The sequence below is a fragment of the Aquila chrysaetos genome, chromosome 11 (assembly GCF_900496995.4).
Source record: "Aquila chrysaetos chrysaetos chromosome 11, bAquChr1.4, whole genome shotgun sequence".
In the NCBI taxonomy this organism is placed as follows: domain Eukaryota; kingdom Metazoa; phylum Chordata; class Aves; order Accipitriformes; family Accipitridae; genus Aquila; species Aquila chrysaetos.
In genome coordinates this window covers 12304655-12324571 of record NC_044014.1, presented here as the reverse complement: position 1 = coordinate 12324571, position 19917 = coordinate 12304655, and the positions used below count along the sequence as shown (strand labels likewise).

The 19917-nt window shown below is 44.4% G+C and overlaps 1 protein-coding gene across 6 annotated transcripts in view; it reads right to left on the bottom strand.

The window, feature by feature from the left end:
* Positions 1–448: 448 nt before the first annotated feature.
* Positions 449–19917, bottom strand: part of XPNPEP1 (X-prolyl aminopeptidase 1) — a 32460-nt gene continuing 12991 nt past the window's right edge. For 5 of the 6 annotated variants that reach the window (XM_030030206.2, XM_030030204.2, XM_030030209.2 and 2 more), the window contains 15 exons: positions 19527–19670; positions 19047–19142; positions 16762–16843; positions 15589–15799; positions 11917–12006; positions 10522–10572; positions 9320–9378; positions 8551–8628; positions 7947–8018; positions 6110–6170; positions 5221–5290; positions 3831–4004; positions 2871–2947; positions 2039–2137; positions 449–1005 (listed from right to left, as the gene is read on the bottom strand). In XM_030030206.2, the coding sequence (XP_029886066.1) occupies positions 877–1005; positions 2039–2137; positions 2871–2947; positions 3831–4004; positions 5221–5290; positions 6110–6170; positions 7947–8018; positions 8551–8628; positions 9320–9378; positions 10522–10572; positions 11917–12006; positions 15589–15799; positions 16762–16843; positions 19047–19142; positions 19527–19670 (1493 nt within the window). In that variant the 3' untranslated portion in view covers positions 449–876. The remainder of the gene's footprint in view (positions 1006–2038; positions 2138–2870; positions 2948–3830; positions 4005–5220; positions 5291–6109; positions 6171–7946; positions 8019–8550; positions 8629–9319; positions 9379–10521; positions 10573–11916; positions 12007–15588; positions 15800–16761; positions 16844–19046; positions 19143–19526; positions 19671–19917) is intronic. The other variant, XM_041127276.1, reaches the window with a different exon arrangement.

Here is a 19917-nt window from a genome sequence, read left to right as displayed (position 1 = left end):
GGCCAGGCTGATTTTGAACCAAAGTTGCAGAGACCTTCTTTTGTCCATTGTATGCATTTTTTTTTTAACTTAATAATTGCTTTGTGTCCAGGAAGAGCTGTAATTCCATGATACTGCCCACGCATCCTGCGCTGCCAAGGGTTATACAAGTACTCAGTACATCGTAACAATAGAAGTACTGGCCTGGGTGCGCTGCACACATAAACCTCTGCTGAGTGTCACCACATCCCTTCCACGATCTGTCACAAAGCACAGACAGAACTGACTGCTCCTGTCAGGCCTCTCCTCAACATCTGCCCAGCGCCTAGCACAGGGCAGCCCTATACATATCTCTTCACTGTCTGAGCTGGACGCGCACATAAAGGTGGAATTATCTGGTTCTTGCCCTTCTACAGTCTGTCAAACCCAACACATCACTGATTGCAAGAGAAGGCAGACGGAGCAAACAGCGGGTTGGAATCTTTTATTCAGTAATCAGTCCTGCTGTGTGGGTAGCATCTTAGCAACTGGAACCCAAGTATGCAAAAATACTGAGTTTTCACAGTGAAAAATCAGAGAGTATAAAATATTCCAGTATTGCCTCTTAGAACGATTATTTCAGTAAGACCCCTGTTTCAAAGGCAACATGCTTATTTATTTTGTTTGCTTTCTATTGTCAATCCCTCCCCCACAAAAAAAAATTGTTCAGACAGTAACCCTGCTTACCCCCCCATTGCCCACACGTGTTGTGGGGAGAGAAACACTACATGAAATCCCCTCCTGATTTCCAAAGGTTTATTGAAGAACGTTCTCCCAGCGGTGTCAAGGGCACGAAGACGCAGATTATTGTGACACCAAGTGGTCCTGATGTTCTATACATCACAGACAACTGTGGTGCTACTGAACCCTGATCAGAGGCTCCGTCTCCTGGATGAGCCACCGAAGAGCTTCGTGCCGGCCTTGCCTCTCCAGTTCTGCTCCAATTACTTCCCTGCACTTCTGATGGTAGTCGTTCACCCAGTTACGCTAGAGAAAGGGAGGAGGTATGACATTCAGTATAAACACTGAAGGGTTATGTACAGCCAAAGACATTTGTAGGCCCTTGTGCTCCTTGGGATTGAGCTGTCAGGCTGGGATGGGATCCCGTCCCAAAGAGACAGACCTCTAATATGTGGAAGTGACTTGTAAATTTAATGAGGGCAGGAACTGAAGCAATTTGTCCCGGGTTTTCAGAGGAGCCAAGGTTCAGTTCAGCTGACAAGTATTTAAAGTCTCTGCAAACCACTGCCTCCAGCAAGTCAGAATAGCTACCTTGGCACAGTCTAGTAAATAGCTTTGCAAATTTGTAACTGAACAACGCAGTCCTGAGACACATGTTGCCCTATTGATCTGAACAGGTACTTTACAGCAGATCTTGGTGCTCTTCACAGTCCTCTTCAGAAAAAGGAAATGCAAATAGGACTATCATTCAGAAGAGGACGATGGGTTGAGGCAAAATAAAGAATATGCTAGAAAAACAGGATGAAACATGTCACAGTGAAGGTAGTGGGAGACCTAAACAGAAAGTTTAGAGTACAAAGCTCTTCAGGAACTAACTGCTGCTGATCAGGTATCATTGATGTCTGCTCAGAGTCCGTATGTACTGCAGAATGTGGTGTGGCTGAATGGGCTTGGTCACAAGTGGATCCAGACAACAACATGGGACAGTCATTAGTATAAGTCTCTGGGGAGACAGCAGTCGGACAGAAGCAAATTAAGGGAGGAGTAGGAAAAGAGGTGATAGCAGCAAATACCATACCAAAGGAACTACCAAAATAACATCATCGGAAGGGTGCTCGCTGCCTTCAGCACAGAATAATTTAGGTTGGAAGGACCTCTGGAGAGCTCGTCTAGTCCACCCTCCCACTCAAAGCTGGATCGAGTTTAAAATTAAGTCAGATCGCTCAGGACTGGTCTCTGGATCTATGAAACGGAATAGAGGCCAGTGGTTCCTGTAAACAGAACAGAACAAGCTGGTTCTAGTGCAAAGAATGCAATACAAACCTACTGTTTCACTTACCTCTTTTTGTGTCAGCAAATTAACATCAATCATTTTCGTCTGGATTGGAACCAGGGTTAAGGGTTCAAAAGTCAGGCTCCCTCTGTTTTTGAAATTGTACTGCAGCAGAAAAACAAACGGGGTTGTAAATTTTTAGAAACAGCTCTAGCCAGATCACACTTAATTCTCGGTTCATGTCATCACTACAGAACAACCCATGTAACATTCAGATGAGAGGGTAGCAATTTACAATAACATTTTTCTTATAGCTCAATCAAGGAATCTCAATATAAACCTTAGCTATTTCTTTCAATGGTCACTTTTTAAAGGCCATGTCCCAGGTACCTGTACATGTACAGGACTCAGCTTGATGACTATATGGTCATTTTCAGTTTGCATTTCTAAAAGCATAAGGCAGCCAGACTGGCAATTATAATGTCAAAATCTGTCTGTAGTTTTGTTTCTATGGCCACTGAGGACTCTCTATCAGAGAAAAAAATCCTGCCTTGAGAAGATCAACCAATTCTACAGCTGAATAAAGGGTTGATAAAAGATGAATAAAGGGGCTGAATAAAGTTGCTTCTGGTCTTTGACATCCAGACAGAAAACATTTTAAAACAACTCTCACATACACATTTCAACCTATGGAAACTCTGCAGAAGCAGAACTGTCTTCTGTGCTCCCCTTAGTAAGGCAGACTTAGAATCAGTCTTCACCAAAGCAGGGTTTTGGAGACCGGGAGTCTTGAGTAGGATTCAGCTGTCTGTAGCATTGTCCCACCCCAAGTTCCAGTACTTTAAGTTTTAAAACAAGTGAGTCATGGAGAAAAGTGCATCTTGAGCAGGTCATTCACCTTGGTTTCGGCAGGGATCACAAGGACAACATTTTCTATTCGGATCCCAAAGGACCCATCTTCATAATACCCAGGCTCTGCAGAAACAGACAGTAATTAACTAAGCCACATAACTGCACTGTGCAAGTACTTACTCCCTATGGCCAAACTTCCCTTCCATGGCTTTAGTCCACTGAAGTCTCTAAGCAATCTTGACATCAGGCATCCACAGAGGCAAACAAATTGCTGACTCTACTTAATCTGCACAGAAGCCCCGAGCAAGGTGACAGCAAAAGTTCTCAAAAAGAGGAGAAACAAGACAGACAGCCCTCGAGCTCAGAGAGTCTCCTTGCAAGTCAAGAGAGAGCACAGAGTACATGTGTTCCAAATACCAGAAACTCTGAAAATATTAACGTCTTTATGAAAGGCAGGTGGGTAACACCTTCCCCAAAACACTTACTTATTTTAGAGTGCTCCCCTGACTCCCTGAGAAGACTTTGCAGCCCTGAAGGAATGTAAGTCTCTCAGCAAACCCCAGCAGGCTATTAATTTACTACTGGAAGAGTAAGGCATGTAAAGATTTAACAGCTGCCTCAAATAGCCGATAGCAAAGACAGGATTAGCTCCTGAAAGCTTGGTGTCCACCTTGTACTGTAGCCAGCTCTTCCACTGCAGAAGGGGAGGCAGCATGCCAGAGCTGGGCTGGTCAGCAGCACAGCTCTGCTGAGGTTTGAACTGTAGACAGCAGGAAGCAGACCTGCAGCACCCGACTGAAAAGATGCTTTATGGAAGGTGAAAGAGCTAGAACGAGGGTCTTTACCCAGAGAGCTTAAATGACAATTAAAATAACAAACTGAGAAGGCAGGACCAGAGCTTATAATCCTACCTTTCCTTTACACCATTGTCAGATTTATTCCCTCTGCATCTTAAAGAGCTTGGTCCCTCCCCCAGTAACCAGAGAGAATCACCAATGCTAAATACCATCAGAGACAATCATGCCAGCCTCCAGAGGCTCATCTGCAAAGGTTTTGTAGCTAATGCCGCAAGGACCCTCATGTACATTTAGGAAAGAGCCAACTCCATGTCCTGTCCCGTGTAGGTAATCCAAACCACAGTCCCACAAGGCAGAGCGGGCAAAGGAATCTAGAAGATGACCTGCAGACCAAGGGGAAGAGACAGACATGGAGAGAGAATTTGATCAAGTCAGGCTCCCTCAGAGATGCCGATAATCACACTGAAGGCTCAAACCTGGAAAACATGCAAAAAAACCCCAACCAACCAAACCAAAGAAAACCACCACCACCACCCTCTCAAAAAACCCCACCACCAACCAAAGAAAGCAAGTCATTGGATTGTTAGAAGTTACGGGGCAGATTTGGCAAGTCTGACATTCAAGCTCTTTCTCAACTAAAGAGCCCCTCTCTCTCTTTCCTGTTACACAGCTCTTCCGAAGATGGTCTGTAACAGAAACATTGCACTGCTGCTTGCTCCACTAGGACTTTCAGAAAAGAATCTAGTGGTCAAATGTCCCACAGAGAATTCAGTACCTTTCTTAAAGTTAGCTGCACTAAGTGAATTCAAAGTAGAAGACCTGCCAATTGTATTTGGTGAACTAATCAGCCAGACTTCTTGCCTGGATGTCCAGTCATTTCAGATCATTTCAACCAGAATGCAGAGAATTTCTGTTGCCTGCATGTGAACACCAAGCCCCTATGTCCAAGTTCAGACACCCTCCAATTTCAGTTGGGGTTTCTTGTACCACAACACAGCTGCTTTTTCCTCACCTACCCAAGAACACAAACTGGAGAAAACTAAAAAGAGGCATCTTTGTGTAAGGTGTCTGATGAGGGAGAAAATAGCTCTGCAACAAATTCACCAGGGGTGAATGTATGTCAGCTTCTCCTGCATAAAATCAAAACAGCTCCTTTGTGTGTCATTTTCCCATGCTGCTCACTGATAAAAGAGATTTCACATTAACTGGAAGAGAATTAGCCAGTCCTTTTGAAGCTGGAAAGTGACCTCTCACTTTGACAGGGCCATGAGTAAAGCATAAAGACAACTTCCAAGCACAGAAAGGCCACAGATGTGTTAGAGTGCCATAGATTGATGAAAGTCACTATCACCCTAGAACCAGAGCACTTTGAACACCCTTCAGACTTCCCCCCTCAGAATTTTCAGCACTGCTTGATGCTGAGAGAGAAGGCATCAGGAATGCAGAATCCAAAATGTTGTGGTGGAAACAGACACAGACAGTTACATCAACATCTGCCTAACACATCTGGACCTGTCAACCATAACGTTGCTCTCAGACCACTCAATGGTTCTTCAGAGGTCATTGCTGTGGTCAAAACACTTTAACTCACCAACATACCTTTGGTTCCATTTGGGAAGATGGCTGCACTCACAGCTATATGTCCCTTCAGGACATAGGTGAAGCATTCCTGTCAAAGAAATGTGTGCCATAAGTAAACAGGGAGAGGCAAAACTTTGTCTTCCCCAGGAAAGGAAAGAAAGACTGCATCTTGTAGCAAATTGCAGAGAATCTGGGAAGACTTGCTCATGCTCTCCTATGGCTGGCAATGCCAAAGCAAACCATGAGTAGAAAGAGTTTAAATTACTCTGAAGATCTTTCTCCACTAATTATGGAGAATGTGTCACAAACTCAGACTGCAGGTTTAGCAGCAGGATTCACCTGACCTACATGACTGATATGCTTTGTGGCTGTAGTTTTACTTCCTGAGCATACCCTACAGCATATTTTCATCACTGAGTGAACTATAATGATGAAATTATTTTTAATTAAAGATGGAATTTAAAATAAACAAAATTACGTTGCTGAATTTCCAACATGGACCTTCTCAGATAAGTCTGAGACTGGGTTTTGATACAGTACACTAGACATAAACCACTACTGCAGCCTTGCATTAGACACTGAGCTTTGCACTAAATTAACCCCCTCTAACTCCCATGTTGGACAAGCCAGTAATGTTTATTCTTAGCCTGCTGATTTTATTATTTCTTAGAGGAGAGATGTCGCTTTGCAGATGAGAGGTGTGCATTTTAAGATAGAAAGGTGTCATTCTCTAAATCACTTGGTTTATATTTTGGAAGTCTGACAGCCTCCTTTTCAGTCTTTATCAAAATGCTGTCACATATTGTTAAATAAATAACCATAGCAATAGGGCACATCATTACTAATTTGTTTAAGTATCTCTAATAATAAGGGTGAGATCGCAAACCACGCTGAGGTGCCAACTTACCTTTTCATAGGCTGATGGTGTGCCAAAATGCATTGTCCTGGTCACATCTGTTGTACCATCTCTTCAGAGGCAAACAAAGATGCAGGAAGCGAAGGGATGAGGGAAAAAGAAAGGTCAAAGTTAAGAATGCACAGAAAACCCAGTCACACTGCAGCAAACCAACCAAACTCATAATTGGGTAAAGTCATCTGCTCTGTGCTACGCAAGACATGATGTAACAGTTCCTAATCTCAAAAATTCCTGAACACACGTCCCAGATGTAGCAATAACGATTTACAACTCAAAATGTTATCTTTCACCCATAAGCATCCCAAAGCTCTTCTCAAATTAGAATCTAAACTGCTCATAAAAATGATGCTAATTTGAGGCTTAGCAACTGGTACCTGCCCACTGAGACCAGAACAGAGAAGGCCAAATTTAGTCTATTTGTATACAAGATGATTCATTAGCAGCTTAAAAATATATACTTATGCACAAATGACAGCTACCAGCTCAGGGAAGGGAAGTGTAAGGGAGCATAGTGTCCCCTTCATCCTCAGGATGTCTTGTGCTAAGATTTCTAGAAGTTATCCAGCATTTGGATAGGGCTTAATCTGAGACATCAGAAATTAGCTCCAAGTTCCTTCCACAAATATAATTTTGAGCCTGCTGTCAAAAACACAGAGGCTCTTGAAATAATGAGTTCCCTTTGAAACACTCACTCCTGTGCCTACACTTCTCCCCAGCACACACAGGCAATGGTCATAAAGAACTCACGGTTTAACTTCTCAGCAGGGACAAGCGGAGTATCCCTGTCACAATGCTGTGGTAAGTGCCATTGCTGTCCAGCTTATATTGTATTCAAAGGGCTGCTTTTCATAGTGGCACTAAGGAAATCATTAATTAGGCCATAAGAGGGGAGGAAAAAAAGATCTCCTTGTGAAAATCTTATCAAAGGATGTCTGTATGGTTCTTTTTCAAAGCTCTTCCTGACTGACATAACAAAAAGGCATAGCTCTAAAGACAAAGCTCATCTCAAAGGAGCAGCCAGGCCTGTCCTACATCTTTCTGAACAAGCCACTTCTCATCTATTTACACTGGTTAAAAACATCATTTCTTTCATTTTCCATGGCGTAAGAGTCCCACAGTAAACAGCTGCAGAGACTGAGGCCACTGAATGGCACTGTCCAAACAGCACTGAGTGAGTCAACAGACATGACGCCTTCCCAAAAACACACCTGAGACCCAAGTGGCCACTGGGATGAGAAACCCTGCCTCTGAGTCTCTCTGGAAAGGCAGAGAACACCACAGGGCAGTGCTGTCCTGCTCCTTTGCCCCACCTTGTTCTGACCTCAACATCATGCAAATCCGCCCATAGGGCAGATCCTGGCAGGGTAGGTGCCTCACTCAGCTGTGCAGGCTAAACCAGGGCGGTCAGGCCTGCTCCCTGTTCCCTGCAGCTCCCTGCCAGCTGAGCAGAGCTGCAACAGAAACATGCACCACCGGCTACAGCACAGCTACCATTACACTGGTGATGGGACTCAGACAGGAACTGTACTTTTAGATCTCATCCCCTACCCCAGACAAGGCTTGTCAGCAGCCCTAGTCTGCTGTCCTGAGCCTAGCTCAGGGCCTCCTATCACGGATCAGTCACCCACTGACTGATGCACTTGGCTATATTCTATATTCATAATCCCACAAACTCCCTCCAGAATGATACAATGAGCAAGCTCTCTGTGAAATAGCACTGCGCTCAAAACTACACGTTGCCATGCTTGCCACAGCAACTGTGAGCTGACCCGCAGGTGGTCGCTGGGAGCAGAAAACATAGCAGTTCAGCACCATTCATCCCACTCACTTGTACTGTGCTCCTGAGTCCAGGAGGTAGATCTCATTCACAGACAGCGTTCTGTTGGTCTCAGGAACTGGCCTGTTCAGTTAAACACAAAGTTTTTTGTTCCATAGTTTTAAGGTCTCCAGCCCACGTCTACAGTCCAGAAACCATATTAAGTGCAAGCTTGGATGCGTTGGCTCTGATTTCTTGTGGCAGTGATGGAAATCCCACAAAGGCTGAGCCAGGGATCATACCGAGGAGTGTATTTGTCTAAATAGCACTACAGTACAGTGAATATCTTTGTTGCCTCCAGCAAACCCCTCAACATCTGTTCCTGGACATATTTCAGAACAGTCTGCACTTCATACTCATCCTTCCCAGACTTCTACCCCCAAAATAGCCCTTATCTATGGCCCCTGAGCAGATCAGCATCATAATACATGCATGCTGCCATCAGGGAGAGATCTCTATTTAGTAAGTGTGGAAGCTCTGGTGGAATAAAGCAAAATGGCAATCAACAGTGACTACATCTCCTTGGAGTACTCTGTTGTGACTCCACAAAGAAGCTAGACAGCTCATTCCAACTATGTTTGCTGAAGGATGAAAAGAGAAGCTGTGTTTCTCTTACTTGTAGTGAATGATGGCTCCATTTGGACCTGTGCTTGATATGGTAGCAAAACTCAGTTCAACAAAGTCTTTCTGTTGGCTGAAAGAAAAGATTGTGATCACTACGGCACAAGCAAGAGGAGCACACCAGGCACCTTGGGCACCTGGAGTGCCCCATCCTCAATTTCACATCACCTCAGCCTTCCCCTTAGCCTTGAAAGCTATCGGGGCAAGCATACTTGGGTAGGAGAATTGTACAGATCGAAGCCCTATCCTCCCAACCATGTGGAAACCTGCTTTCCATCTCCACTCTTTCCTTACATACAGAAAATTTACCACTCAACCACCCAGGGAAGAGATGTTCTGAACAATTTCTTCTTTGTTACTTATTTCCTCAAAGGCATTTTTAGAGGTCCTGTCAATGTACATATGGGAGTATCTCTCAATACAGGTGGTGCTCATTCTCCATCAGAAGAGGAGAAATCTAACTCTTACATCAACTCCTCTGTGGTAAGAAAGCAACTGTCTCATATTTAAGTGTCCTAACCTGCAGCACTCCTCATTGCTATCTCAAAAGGAAAACGGATAGGATCCAGTGGGCTGGGACTTGCATCTCCCAAGAGACCCAATTCTTCCCCAACTCTTTGAAGTGTTCAAAGAAATCCTGCAGTAATGGTTTGTGCTCAGGTAAAATATATCTGTGAGTGAGCTGGATTTCTAAAGAGTAACAGAAAAACAAAGGATAAAAAAAGCCACCCAGAAAACATCCTCACAGGGGATTTACTTTTTACCTGCGAAACTCCTCTGCTTTGTCTGCAGCAATTATTTCTGTTACTGTTCCCTTTGGAACCTAGTGGACAGAGATGTAGGTTGAATTAGTACACCAACAAGCAAAGAAAATGCTATATGTTTAAGCACCGGGCCTCGCCTGTGCATTATGAAACCCAGTCTTGAAGCGGCCTCTTTCCAGGTTTTCTGCCCTCATTCCTCAGTAATGACAAACACAAACCTAGCAATATTGCGCAGGGCATGTGAGAAGCAGGAAGCAGACAGTCACAGCAGGATTGCTGAACCCTGACTAGGGAGCAGTTAGTGCGGTATTACCTTCACTGAGATATGTACAGATGTAACATCTCACAAGGCAACATCTCTTCACAGACAGGCTACACTAAGCTTAATCAGTTCTCTCCAACAGCCCATGGTATTAGCAGAATTTTTATGCTTTTAAATCAGAAATGGAAGCAGTTGCAGGAAAAACAAAGGACATTAAGTTTTAATTTGTGCATTTGATAAATTAACCTGTGACACAACTTCCCCAGGACTGGACAACAGACAAAGGGGAGCAAGACCTAGGTTTCATAACCCCCAAGGCAGACTTCTTGAGGTACTCAGACATGTAAAAAGGCACCTTCTGGAAGTCTTCAAGCCATCTCCATAGGTGAAGTCAATGGACTCAGACATGCAGTAGCACAGGAGCACAGCTTAGTAAGTTGCTGTGTAACAACTGGCACTCTGCACCTTCACTGTGTACTTCTAACCCAGAGAAAACATGAGTAACTTGTCTTTATCCCATTTTCACTGCACATGGGCATGACTGCACCTCTCCATTCATAAATACCAAATCTGCCCATACTGCCAGACGACACTGATTACCATAAGAATAATTCCAAAGTATTGCACCAAACTGGGTATTACTTCATGATTTACACTATCAAACCAGCACAAGACAGTATTAACACTATATTAAGCCTGTTCAGGTCATTTCTCACTTGCTCTGGCAAGTCTGTGTAAAATGAATGGGAGTATGTTTTCAAAAAAATTCATTCAGCCTTGGATGAAAGCATGATTGAAATCCCCCCCAAAAAACAGATAAAACCCCAACTGTTTCCCCACTTTCAGCAAAGGCACTATAAAGACTATCAAAAAGTTTATGCTAATGAAGAATTTTACATAGCAATAAAACCTCCAAGTTAAAAAAAAATTAATACACTACCTCTTTCTCCAGCCAGTTAAAGAGCTCACACAGCGCAACAGCATCTTTAATCTATGTTAAAATAGGCACAAGAAAAGGGAATTGAGAAGAAAAAAAGATTTATCAAGCCTCAGTATAAACAGTTTTTGATGCAAAAGAATCTGAACTGCAAGTTTCAGAAACACAAACCAAGAGATGATCTAAGAGGTCTTTCCAGGTTCTGGATCCTGTAATTAATACAAGCACTGGAAATGTATCTGGACAATTAAATAAACATTAATAAAGGTTTAGCGCTGGGAGTTATCTTACTGTGAAGAATTACGAAGTACTCAGCAAACACTGGCTTTACCCCACACATGACTTTCAAGTCTCTCTTGCTTCAACACACAAGATCTTGCATTTCAGATCATGGAAGGTAACCACACGACACGTATCATCTGGTGATACGACAGGGGAACATGCCCTTCAGACACAGAGGCACCACAGAGTCTCTGTTACACAGCTTCTGGCTTCTTTCTTGCCTGATGACCCCCATTTTTCTTCTTTTTTTCTACATGCTTGCAGCATGCAGGGGCAAGACGCAGGAGACAAGTGTACAAGAGCAAGGCACAATTTTGTCCTCAGGTGGCAGGTGACAAAGTGTCTCTGCTCAGTACAAGTATTTTTACTCCCCCATAACTAACAGGGAAAGAAAAGCATTGAAATAGAAAGTAGCAGTTCCCAAGAAGGTAGCAGAAAATATGGGACAAGTGCCAGTTAAAGCAGGGCTGGCAATTCTGGACATTTTACCTCTTGTGGAAACTCCTGCTTAAAAATTAACAGGAAATAAACAAGAGAAAACTACATCCCCACCATGAACCTGTTTCACAGGCAGGTTCTTTGCTTCAAAATATGAAGCTTTCCGGGAAATCAGCCTCATTTTCAGAGTATCATGATGATGACACAAAAACACAGTGCTTTGAGGACGCTGGTTGCTTCTGAACATCTTGGCCTGTGTTTTGCACCATGTGTTGAAGAATTTCTCTGTGTTCTTTAGGTTGTGTTTATTCAAGTGATAACAATTTGAAGACTCCACTGAGAAAGACAACAGAACTAGCAAAGGGGAAAGAACATCCCTTTGATGGCCCATATTCTAAACAACACTTCTCAAGTCTGCACGGTCTTCCAACAGAGCAAGGTTAGTTCCTCACACTATGACAAATGTTGTTCTTCACTCAAAGGGAATACTAAACAAGCAAAAAAACTGCTTCAACAGCAGTAGATGTCTGATAGAAAACCATTTTTATCCTGCCGTCCAAATTCTTATTTATTTTTTAATCCAAAACACTAAAACTGAAAGGAAAATGTCTTTTTTTTCCCTAAACATAAAGCAAACCTCTTTCCATGTGCAAAGGAGGCTCTCAAGGCTTCACTTACATGTGCTCTTCTCATGCCTTCTGTTTCCGATGCGTTCTTCACAGCTTTTGCAATGCAGATGGGGGTATATGGGGTGAGGTATCGGTAAGCCTGCAGCAGAAGGACAGGGATTACTTGTGGATTAGTCAGACTACGTAATCCTACAGGTTTAATAACTCAGCCTGGCCACAATTTGTACTTTGGCAGTCTCTCTCAACCTTCAGTGCTGTGAGATACTGGTTGCCAGTAGTCAGCTAAATGCACTGGGGAATAAAGAGGAGAAACAGTCCATGACTGAAGGAAGAACAGCCACAGGGTAGTCCAAGGAACTAAAGGGTCAACAGCTTGTCATGAAGCAGGGTGAAGATTTGGATGTCCTAAACATCATATATATCAATGTCTGAGCCATGGGTTTCCTGTTGCTGATGTACACTAAAGGCGCAGAGACAGCCAATGAGAAACACCAATCCCAGGGACTCAGGTGGAACTTAGGCTGTGCAAACAGACCTAAAAAGTCACCTTGTTACCTGTCACCCTTAAGTAGCAGGGAGCAAAGGGTATCCAGCCCAGGTACTGAGCACTGGAGCTGAACCTGGTGGGCCCCTCAAGGCTCTGGCTCCTCTAGCACTGAGCATCACTACTTCTAATGATCAACAGCTCTGACAAACACATCAAGGCCCCAAGAAACATGAAAGGCCTTTGCAAAGCTGAGCTTTACATTGTCCACTGTCCACTTCTGAAAGGAGCTTACATCAGTGGTTTGAGACAATGCTTTCCTGTGCCTGGACGGGGTGGCCCTGCATTAAGAACTAGTAACTGATCCCTTGCCACTGTGCGCTTCCCAAAACATCAGCCATCCTTAGATTAGCAGGAATGCTTGGCTGGTTCTGAGCACGACTTCAGAAATTCACCAACTGAGGTGACTTGCCCAAGTCTTGTCACACTTGGCATCAGAAGAAGGAATAAAAACAAGTCTTTTGCCCCACAGTTCTCTGCTCTACCCATTATATACCAGGAGATGGGATGAGCACCTATACAAGCACAGCCCAAGCAACATGCCATTTTCCTATTCTCAATGCACTAGCATACAAATAAACATCACTCAAATTCATGGGAAAGGCCTGGTAGACCCTCAGCAAAGACCAATTTCACGCAAATCCTACAGGCTTACAGTTTCCAAATTCTTAAAAATAGCAAGACAGTTACACTACATTATGCAGAAACTAAAGTACTGAAGAAGCCAAAAGAAAGTCAGGAAAGTCCTTTTATCAGAGTCAGGACAAAACTTCTCAACGGTCAGGTTCTTAGATTGGCTTGACTTTTACAGATACTGGTAGGTTCTATTAATCTTCTGTGAAAAGCATATTTACATGCAGCTGTAGGCAAATCTATAAAGCGTTTGCAGATGTGTGTTTAATAACGGACTGGATTTTTGCCAGGGTCAATATCTGGCTTTGATGGAAGCAGACAGTAGATGGACTTCCAGCACTGGGGCTCTTCAAAGCACCCCAGGCCAGTTGCTCAGCTGGTGTAAAGTGGTGTAGAGCTGGAGAAAAATGCCCAGCATGAGGAACTAGGAAACCTCTGGCTCTTTCAGTGACTCTCTAAGTGGTTTTTAATCAAGACATTTCAGTCCTTCCTCTCCTGCTTTCTATTGCACAGAACATCTTCAGGCAGGGACTTTCCCATTGTGTATAGAGGTTATGTAGCACTGTAATGACTCAGTATCAGCCAAAACTTCCAGTGCTAACAGGGTAAATAATGTCACTACAACCCATTACATTCCTTAATCTAGGCCAGACCTGCTGTATTTCTCCATATGGATGCTCTGCATAAATGATCTACAGCAACCTACCCAAACTGGGGTTAGTCCATTGACTCCAACTACAGCAAGGGGTATTCTACTCTGAACTCAAAAGAGCAACAATTTATCCCAAATGCTCCACAGACTCTATGCTTTCTGCTATCCTGAATGAGAGTGGGCAAAATGTCAGTATTCTGTATTAAGAGGCCATTAGCACCTAGAAATGGATTGACGGTGTCAGAAGATTTAACCCTGAGCAGGGGCAAAAAAATGTCTATCTTCCTCATGTACATGTCTTGTTGGTTTTTAAGACAACAACAAAAAAAAAACCCCACACAAGGCAAACTGCACATTTCCTCAAGTCAGTGCAAAGCACAGAGAGCCACATCCCATATTAAAGGGATACATTCAAAGCAACAAAACTTTCCAGACCTCTTTGGTTTTACCACCTGATGAACCAAGTGCAATGAAGCTATTAAGGTATATAAGCGAATGTCATCACTGGAGAAAAATAATGCATGGTTCCTGCTATTCTGGCCATGACAGCTGGAAAGTTTCAGCAGAGATTTGTGCTGGTATCAAACTGTGGCAGCCTGGGGATACACAAACAGACCTTGGCCTTAGGATTTTGTCTTTTGGAAGACAAAAAGCTAAGACCACTCTTAAAATTCCTGTATACAGAAAAAGCCCTCAGACCCCATGAGTTAGCTCTGTTGTCACAGGTATAGCTGTTATCATATGCACACCTGCAGCACAACCATGCAGTACATGAAACAGGTAGGACATATCTGCCTGCCTTGGTGAGGCAGAAACCTGGTCGTGGATGAATGCAGACTGGCAGCTAAACACTTCTTACAATTTAGTTTTTCCTTCACCAACCCCTTCATCCAAGCCCTGTGATTCGCAGGTGGTAAACCTGGACTGTTTAGTAACCCAGCACAAGAACAGATTCTGTTCAGCGGGTCTAGTCTTCCAAGGCAACATCTGGAAAATACCCACTGGTCCCTGACTCACAGCTGTATTTACTCAATATCTGTTAGGTACTAGGTATCTCTGTAAACTGGATGGCATTCTAGAGAATGTGAACTCTAGCAAACAAAAGATGTACACAAGATGCGTGGAAACCAGCTTATTTGTCCGTAGTTGCTGCTGTGTCCTTCCTCGAGTATCTCCCTTCATGACTATTGGAATATTAGGTGGACTGCAGGACTCCCAGGCAGCCAAGTTCAAGTACAAGGGTAAGATATAGCAAGTACAGCTGTACAGAAATTATTCTGATGCTACAACTGTCCCTCAGCAGATGCACTCACTGCATGGACAACCAGTGCCTGCAGGTTGTCCGTGTCCTCACAAGGTTCCCTGCTGCAACACCTCTGTCGCCCTGTCCCTCCTGTCTTCGGTACAAGATGTCACATATTGCCCGATATCCTCAAGCCACTGAAATAAATAAGGGGAACCATCTTCAGACACTTAGATCAAGCCCAGTGCCCCCTCCCAAAAGTCCTGCTCAACTTCCCTGCTTCAGTTTCTGCAAGTTTCCAGCTCTTACTACCGGTCCACATAAGGCTGATGCTCCAGCCATGGGCAGAATGACCCAAGTTCACCCTGCTCCCTCTCTCCCTCCCCTCTCTCACTGTACTTGTCTTATCTTAAGCTGACAATTCTTTGGGTAAATCGGCTTAATGAGTTGGAAGGGCAGCTCCAGCGAGAGCAACCCCAGGATTAACAACCCCTCGATACCTCAGCATGGCTGGATCCCTTCCGCACAAGGTCCAGCCTGCATCATGCTTTGCAGAGGGGAAGCTGAGGCCAGCTGCCCTCATTAACACCGTTCCTGACCACACTGAGCAGAGAGAAGAACAATATTTTCTCTTGGAAGGGCCACTAACCTTGGGAATGGCCTCAGTCAGAGCATAGCTGGCTTTGTCACTGAGCCACACTTTCTCCTTGGGCGAGAGGCCTGCACCAACAGCCTGCAGCTCTGACAGGATAGATCCGTAAGGCATCACCTGGATTTTAAACTCAGGGTCCAGGGTGGAGTCGAGCTGTAAGTGCTCCCTCACAGCTGGGTCTGTCATCCGGTCACCATCGATGAAGAGCCTGAGAAACAAATCAGACAGAGCAGATAGGTGGGACCACATCTGACAGTGGTTGGAGTAAAGGAGGGAAGAAGAAACCATTCTGGTGACATTTCAGGGAGAAAGGAGTTTGTTAATTATGCACTACACTTTGTCCTATATTGTTTTAAACACTGGCCTTCACACAGCTCAAATCCTGCTTTGAAATTAAGATGTACCACCCTGCTGAGAGGAAAGGAGCTGATAGCATTTTTTGTTTGTATGATACATTCAAAATGGCTGCATCCCATCACTGCGCTTCAAGCAGGAGAGAGTAACAGAGGCAAATAATGGCCATTCTCTGATTTTTAAGGGCAACATCTGGAAATGGAAAAGCTACTGTTGTTCTAGGTTCCACACTGCTCTCGCTTTTACTGAACTGGAGAGGTCACCTCAACCTTCACATACAACCTGTACTCACCCAGCCAGGTTTTACCTCAGATGCATCTAGCTAGCAGCTTGGAGATGCCTCTAAAAGACTTGTGCTTGCTGAGGCTCATTGTAGGGGGCAGTCACAAGAAAGAAACCTTCTGTCATAAGCCAGCCCTGAAACTTTTCTACATAGTCCCTGCAGTTTAGAAGTGACTCATCAATGACGTTAAAGAAAAGTTTTCCAACGTCCAGGCCAGCATTGGCTCTTACCCACATTTCACCCAGGGCTCCAAGGGCCCTCCGCGTTGTCTCAGGGTGACAGACAGAGGGGTCAGCCATCATGCCCAAGGTCACCCAGCAAGTCAACCGAGGTGCTGAGGAGCGCAGCAGAGCTCTTGGCTGCCTCTCTAGCTCTGATCAGGGGAGGAGAGTAATTAACATTGAAGACAAAAGTGCTCAGAAAGGACATTAAAGCACCCAAGCGTAGGCGTTTTGAAAAGATAAATGCTTTGCTAGAACAGCTCTCCCACAGAAAAATGCATCTTGGGGGACAGAAGAGGGGAATACAAGCACCTGATTGTGTTCATTCCTATGACGGCGTATGCAAAAAACACAGGATTGTACTCAACATCAGAGCCTCGGAGGTTGAAAAGCCCTGGAAAATAAGAACGCCAAGAATCACAGTCCTGGTTCATCTTTTGCAACATTAGAGAAAGCCAAAAATAATCTCAGCAAAACACAGTCAAGCAATGAGTCGTCATGGGTGCAGGCCGTGGGTCCAGCTTCCACCCAGCTGTCCCATGTCCTGCTGCTTTTTCCGCAAGCCTAAGTTTTTGCCAGGAGATGGCACCAGAACTGCAGTTTAAACACTCCTGTTGGGCAAGGAAATTGGGGTTTAACTTCTAAAGGAGGGCTGGCTTGGAAGAAAGCAGGTACAGGCAAAAAAAGACAAGGAGACATGTAAAAAAAAGTTGCGTTCGCCCTTTCTGGTCTGTGCAATGCAATAAAAGCTCACTTCTCAACAGCCGGAAGACTTCAAAGTTACAAGTTATCATTTCATTCCAATCCTTTTGATACTTGAGGGAAGAGGGAGACACAATAGGCAAGACTAAAATACTCCAAAAAGGCCTCTCCAACATCTCAGATTCAGACTGCATAGTCTTAGGTATTTTTCACAAAGATTTTATGCCACACAACTCCAGGCAAAGTCAAGAGGGGAAGTAGATGTTCAGCATCTCCAAACTCCTGATTTTAGGTTCAAATAAAAACCGCAGGGTACCCAATTAGCTGAAATGAGTTACTCAAGGCAATAAGGCCAGCCAGCAGGACAGCTGGGAAAAGAACCAATATGTCCTAAATCACAACCCAGCACTGTATTCATCGAACTGTGCAAATTCTGCCACGAAAGTAAAAATAGAGTTTGATTCTCCCCAGGGAAGGAGTAGGTCACTTGAAAGCAGGAAAAAGCCACAAAGAACTCTTTACTGCACGGGTACAAACTTGCTTGCTCAGCCGACTCCTAGTGCAGTAAGGAGGCAACAACCTCTTCTGGGGCTCTCTTTCTGTGCCCAGAAACTTGTCTGGAGTTTAATACAGTGAATTGAATTAGATAAAATTAAAGACAACTTCTCCCCCTTCCCCCTTTAGGATAGGAAATCAACCAGGCACCTGGCAATAATAAGCTTCTCTCATGACCTCCTCTGGTCCATCTTAAAACCTTGATTCATAACCAAGCTTGGCTTTGCTGGAGACATTTAATCTGAAACCACCTCAGGGCACCAATTTATCATTAATTTAATTGGAGATGCGCCTGAAAAGGTGAGACACACAATCTCTGCTCACACAGGCCTCCCCAGGGAGGAGTCATATTCACCACTCTCAGAAGTACTTCTTTCATGAAACAAGCTCTTTGCTCAGTGTCCCAGATCCAGGAGAGCCCACAGACCTCAGCAAGCTGGCTTCATCCAGCACCACAGACACTGCACTGGCAGTGCTGCAGCTAGAAAGACACCACCTTCACTTCTACCTTTTCAGATCAGACACAGGGCACAGGTATTAGCAGCACTCACACCTTGCCAGCACTATGTTCCCACTGCACCAGTCTGCGCACTGGTGATTTCTGCACAAAGGATACACAGCACTAGTAACAACAGTCCCAGGGAAACCACTGCTGTTTCTGGCCATTTTCCCTTCCTACACACTGGGCTGGGAGCCAGGGTGTGGAGACCTAGTCATCCTGGGGCCCCAAACACGGAGGGGAATCTCTAGTGGGACCCTGGGTTGAAATGATCTGGAAATACAAGTTGAACCCTGACTTACTTGTTTTAACCAAAGCATTTGCCAAACATTGGAGAGGTAGAGACTGACTTAAAAAGTCGTGACAATTAGGAAGATTACTGTGAATGCCATGTACCCCACCCTTGCCTTATGTATACAAAACCACATGTTGCATTGCTTTGTTTATAGCCCAGCATCCACAGCAGAAAACAGTCTCCATCTTCCTATAGGGTGAGGCAGCATCAGGACATTTTACAGCCAGAAATCTCACAGTTGTTTTTTTCCCTTCATATATAACCTTCCTTTCCCTTTGCCTGGGCTGTTTTTCAAAGGTGGCAATTTGCTGCATTTCCTGGGCCAAAAATGTACTGGAGAGCTGCATTGGTGTAATAAGGCCTGTGTAGAAATACAGGCTCGCTGTTTGTGACCTGTTATCGCCACTGCACTTACAAGTTAATTGACCTCTAACAAACACATTGGCTGTCATAAGTGCCTCTCACCCTCTCAGGGTTCTTCCTTTCCAAGGCAGGAAGGACATTTATTTTGTAGGAAGAACTGAGAAAAGAGATGCAAAGACTTACATGCTACTTCATCCAAGGCCGTTACCACAAACCACAGGACTTTCCTCTCAGCCATTTTTGAACGGAGGGCTACAATTTTGTCTCTCCAGCTGACCCCTGCAAAACATAACATGAAAAGCTACAATCACCAGCTTTACTGGGTATGATGACACAAACACAGACCAATGAACTGGATTTTGGAGGTACCTGAAACACACTGTGCTTGTGCTCCTCACTCCTTTCTAGTAACAGATATGAACTATCTCCAATGAGCTGCCCTCCAGACATCCATGGATTTGTTTTGAAGTTACCTAGCCTCCAGCAAATGGTTATTTGAAGTTTTGAGGACAAAGGGGTCACTAGCTGAGGTCCAATCACCTTCTTGGCCTATTCATAGTGGATCATATTGCGCTGCAGTAGTGTTTCTCTCACTACCTTGCAAGAGGAAAGCAAAGGGGGCAGTAGAAATGGTCCCTGTCTATTAGGAGTTAAGCTTCTCACCTGTGTAACTCAGGTCAAGTGTGATGAGAGGCTTGCAGGGGCGCTGAGGACAGTCTGTCCAGATCGTATCAATCAGGTTTTCTTTGACAGGCACAAGATCATGGCCAGCACTTCTCAAGGCTTTGGACATCCTCTTCCACTGGTCTGCCAAAAGGAAAAGAATCAAGAGAGATGGCTTTAAAGAACACACACTGGTTCAACAATGGCCCCATTAACAGGGGGCAAACTCAAGAATCTGAGTCTCCTCCTTTCCTTCCAGCCTCTCCTTCTTCCCATTCCTTTAAAAAACAAAGCAAAAGCTATTGCAATTACAGTTCCACAAATGCAGCTGCTACAGCCAGCAGCATGTACAGAACCTCGCAGCCCTGGAGCCTCATGCTTGAGCTGAAGA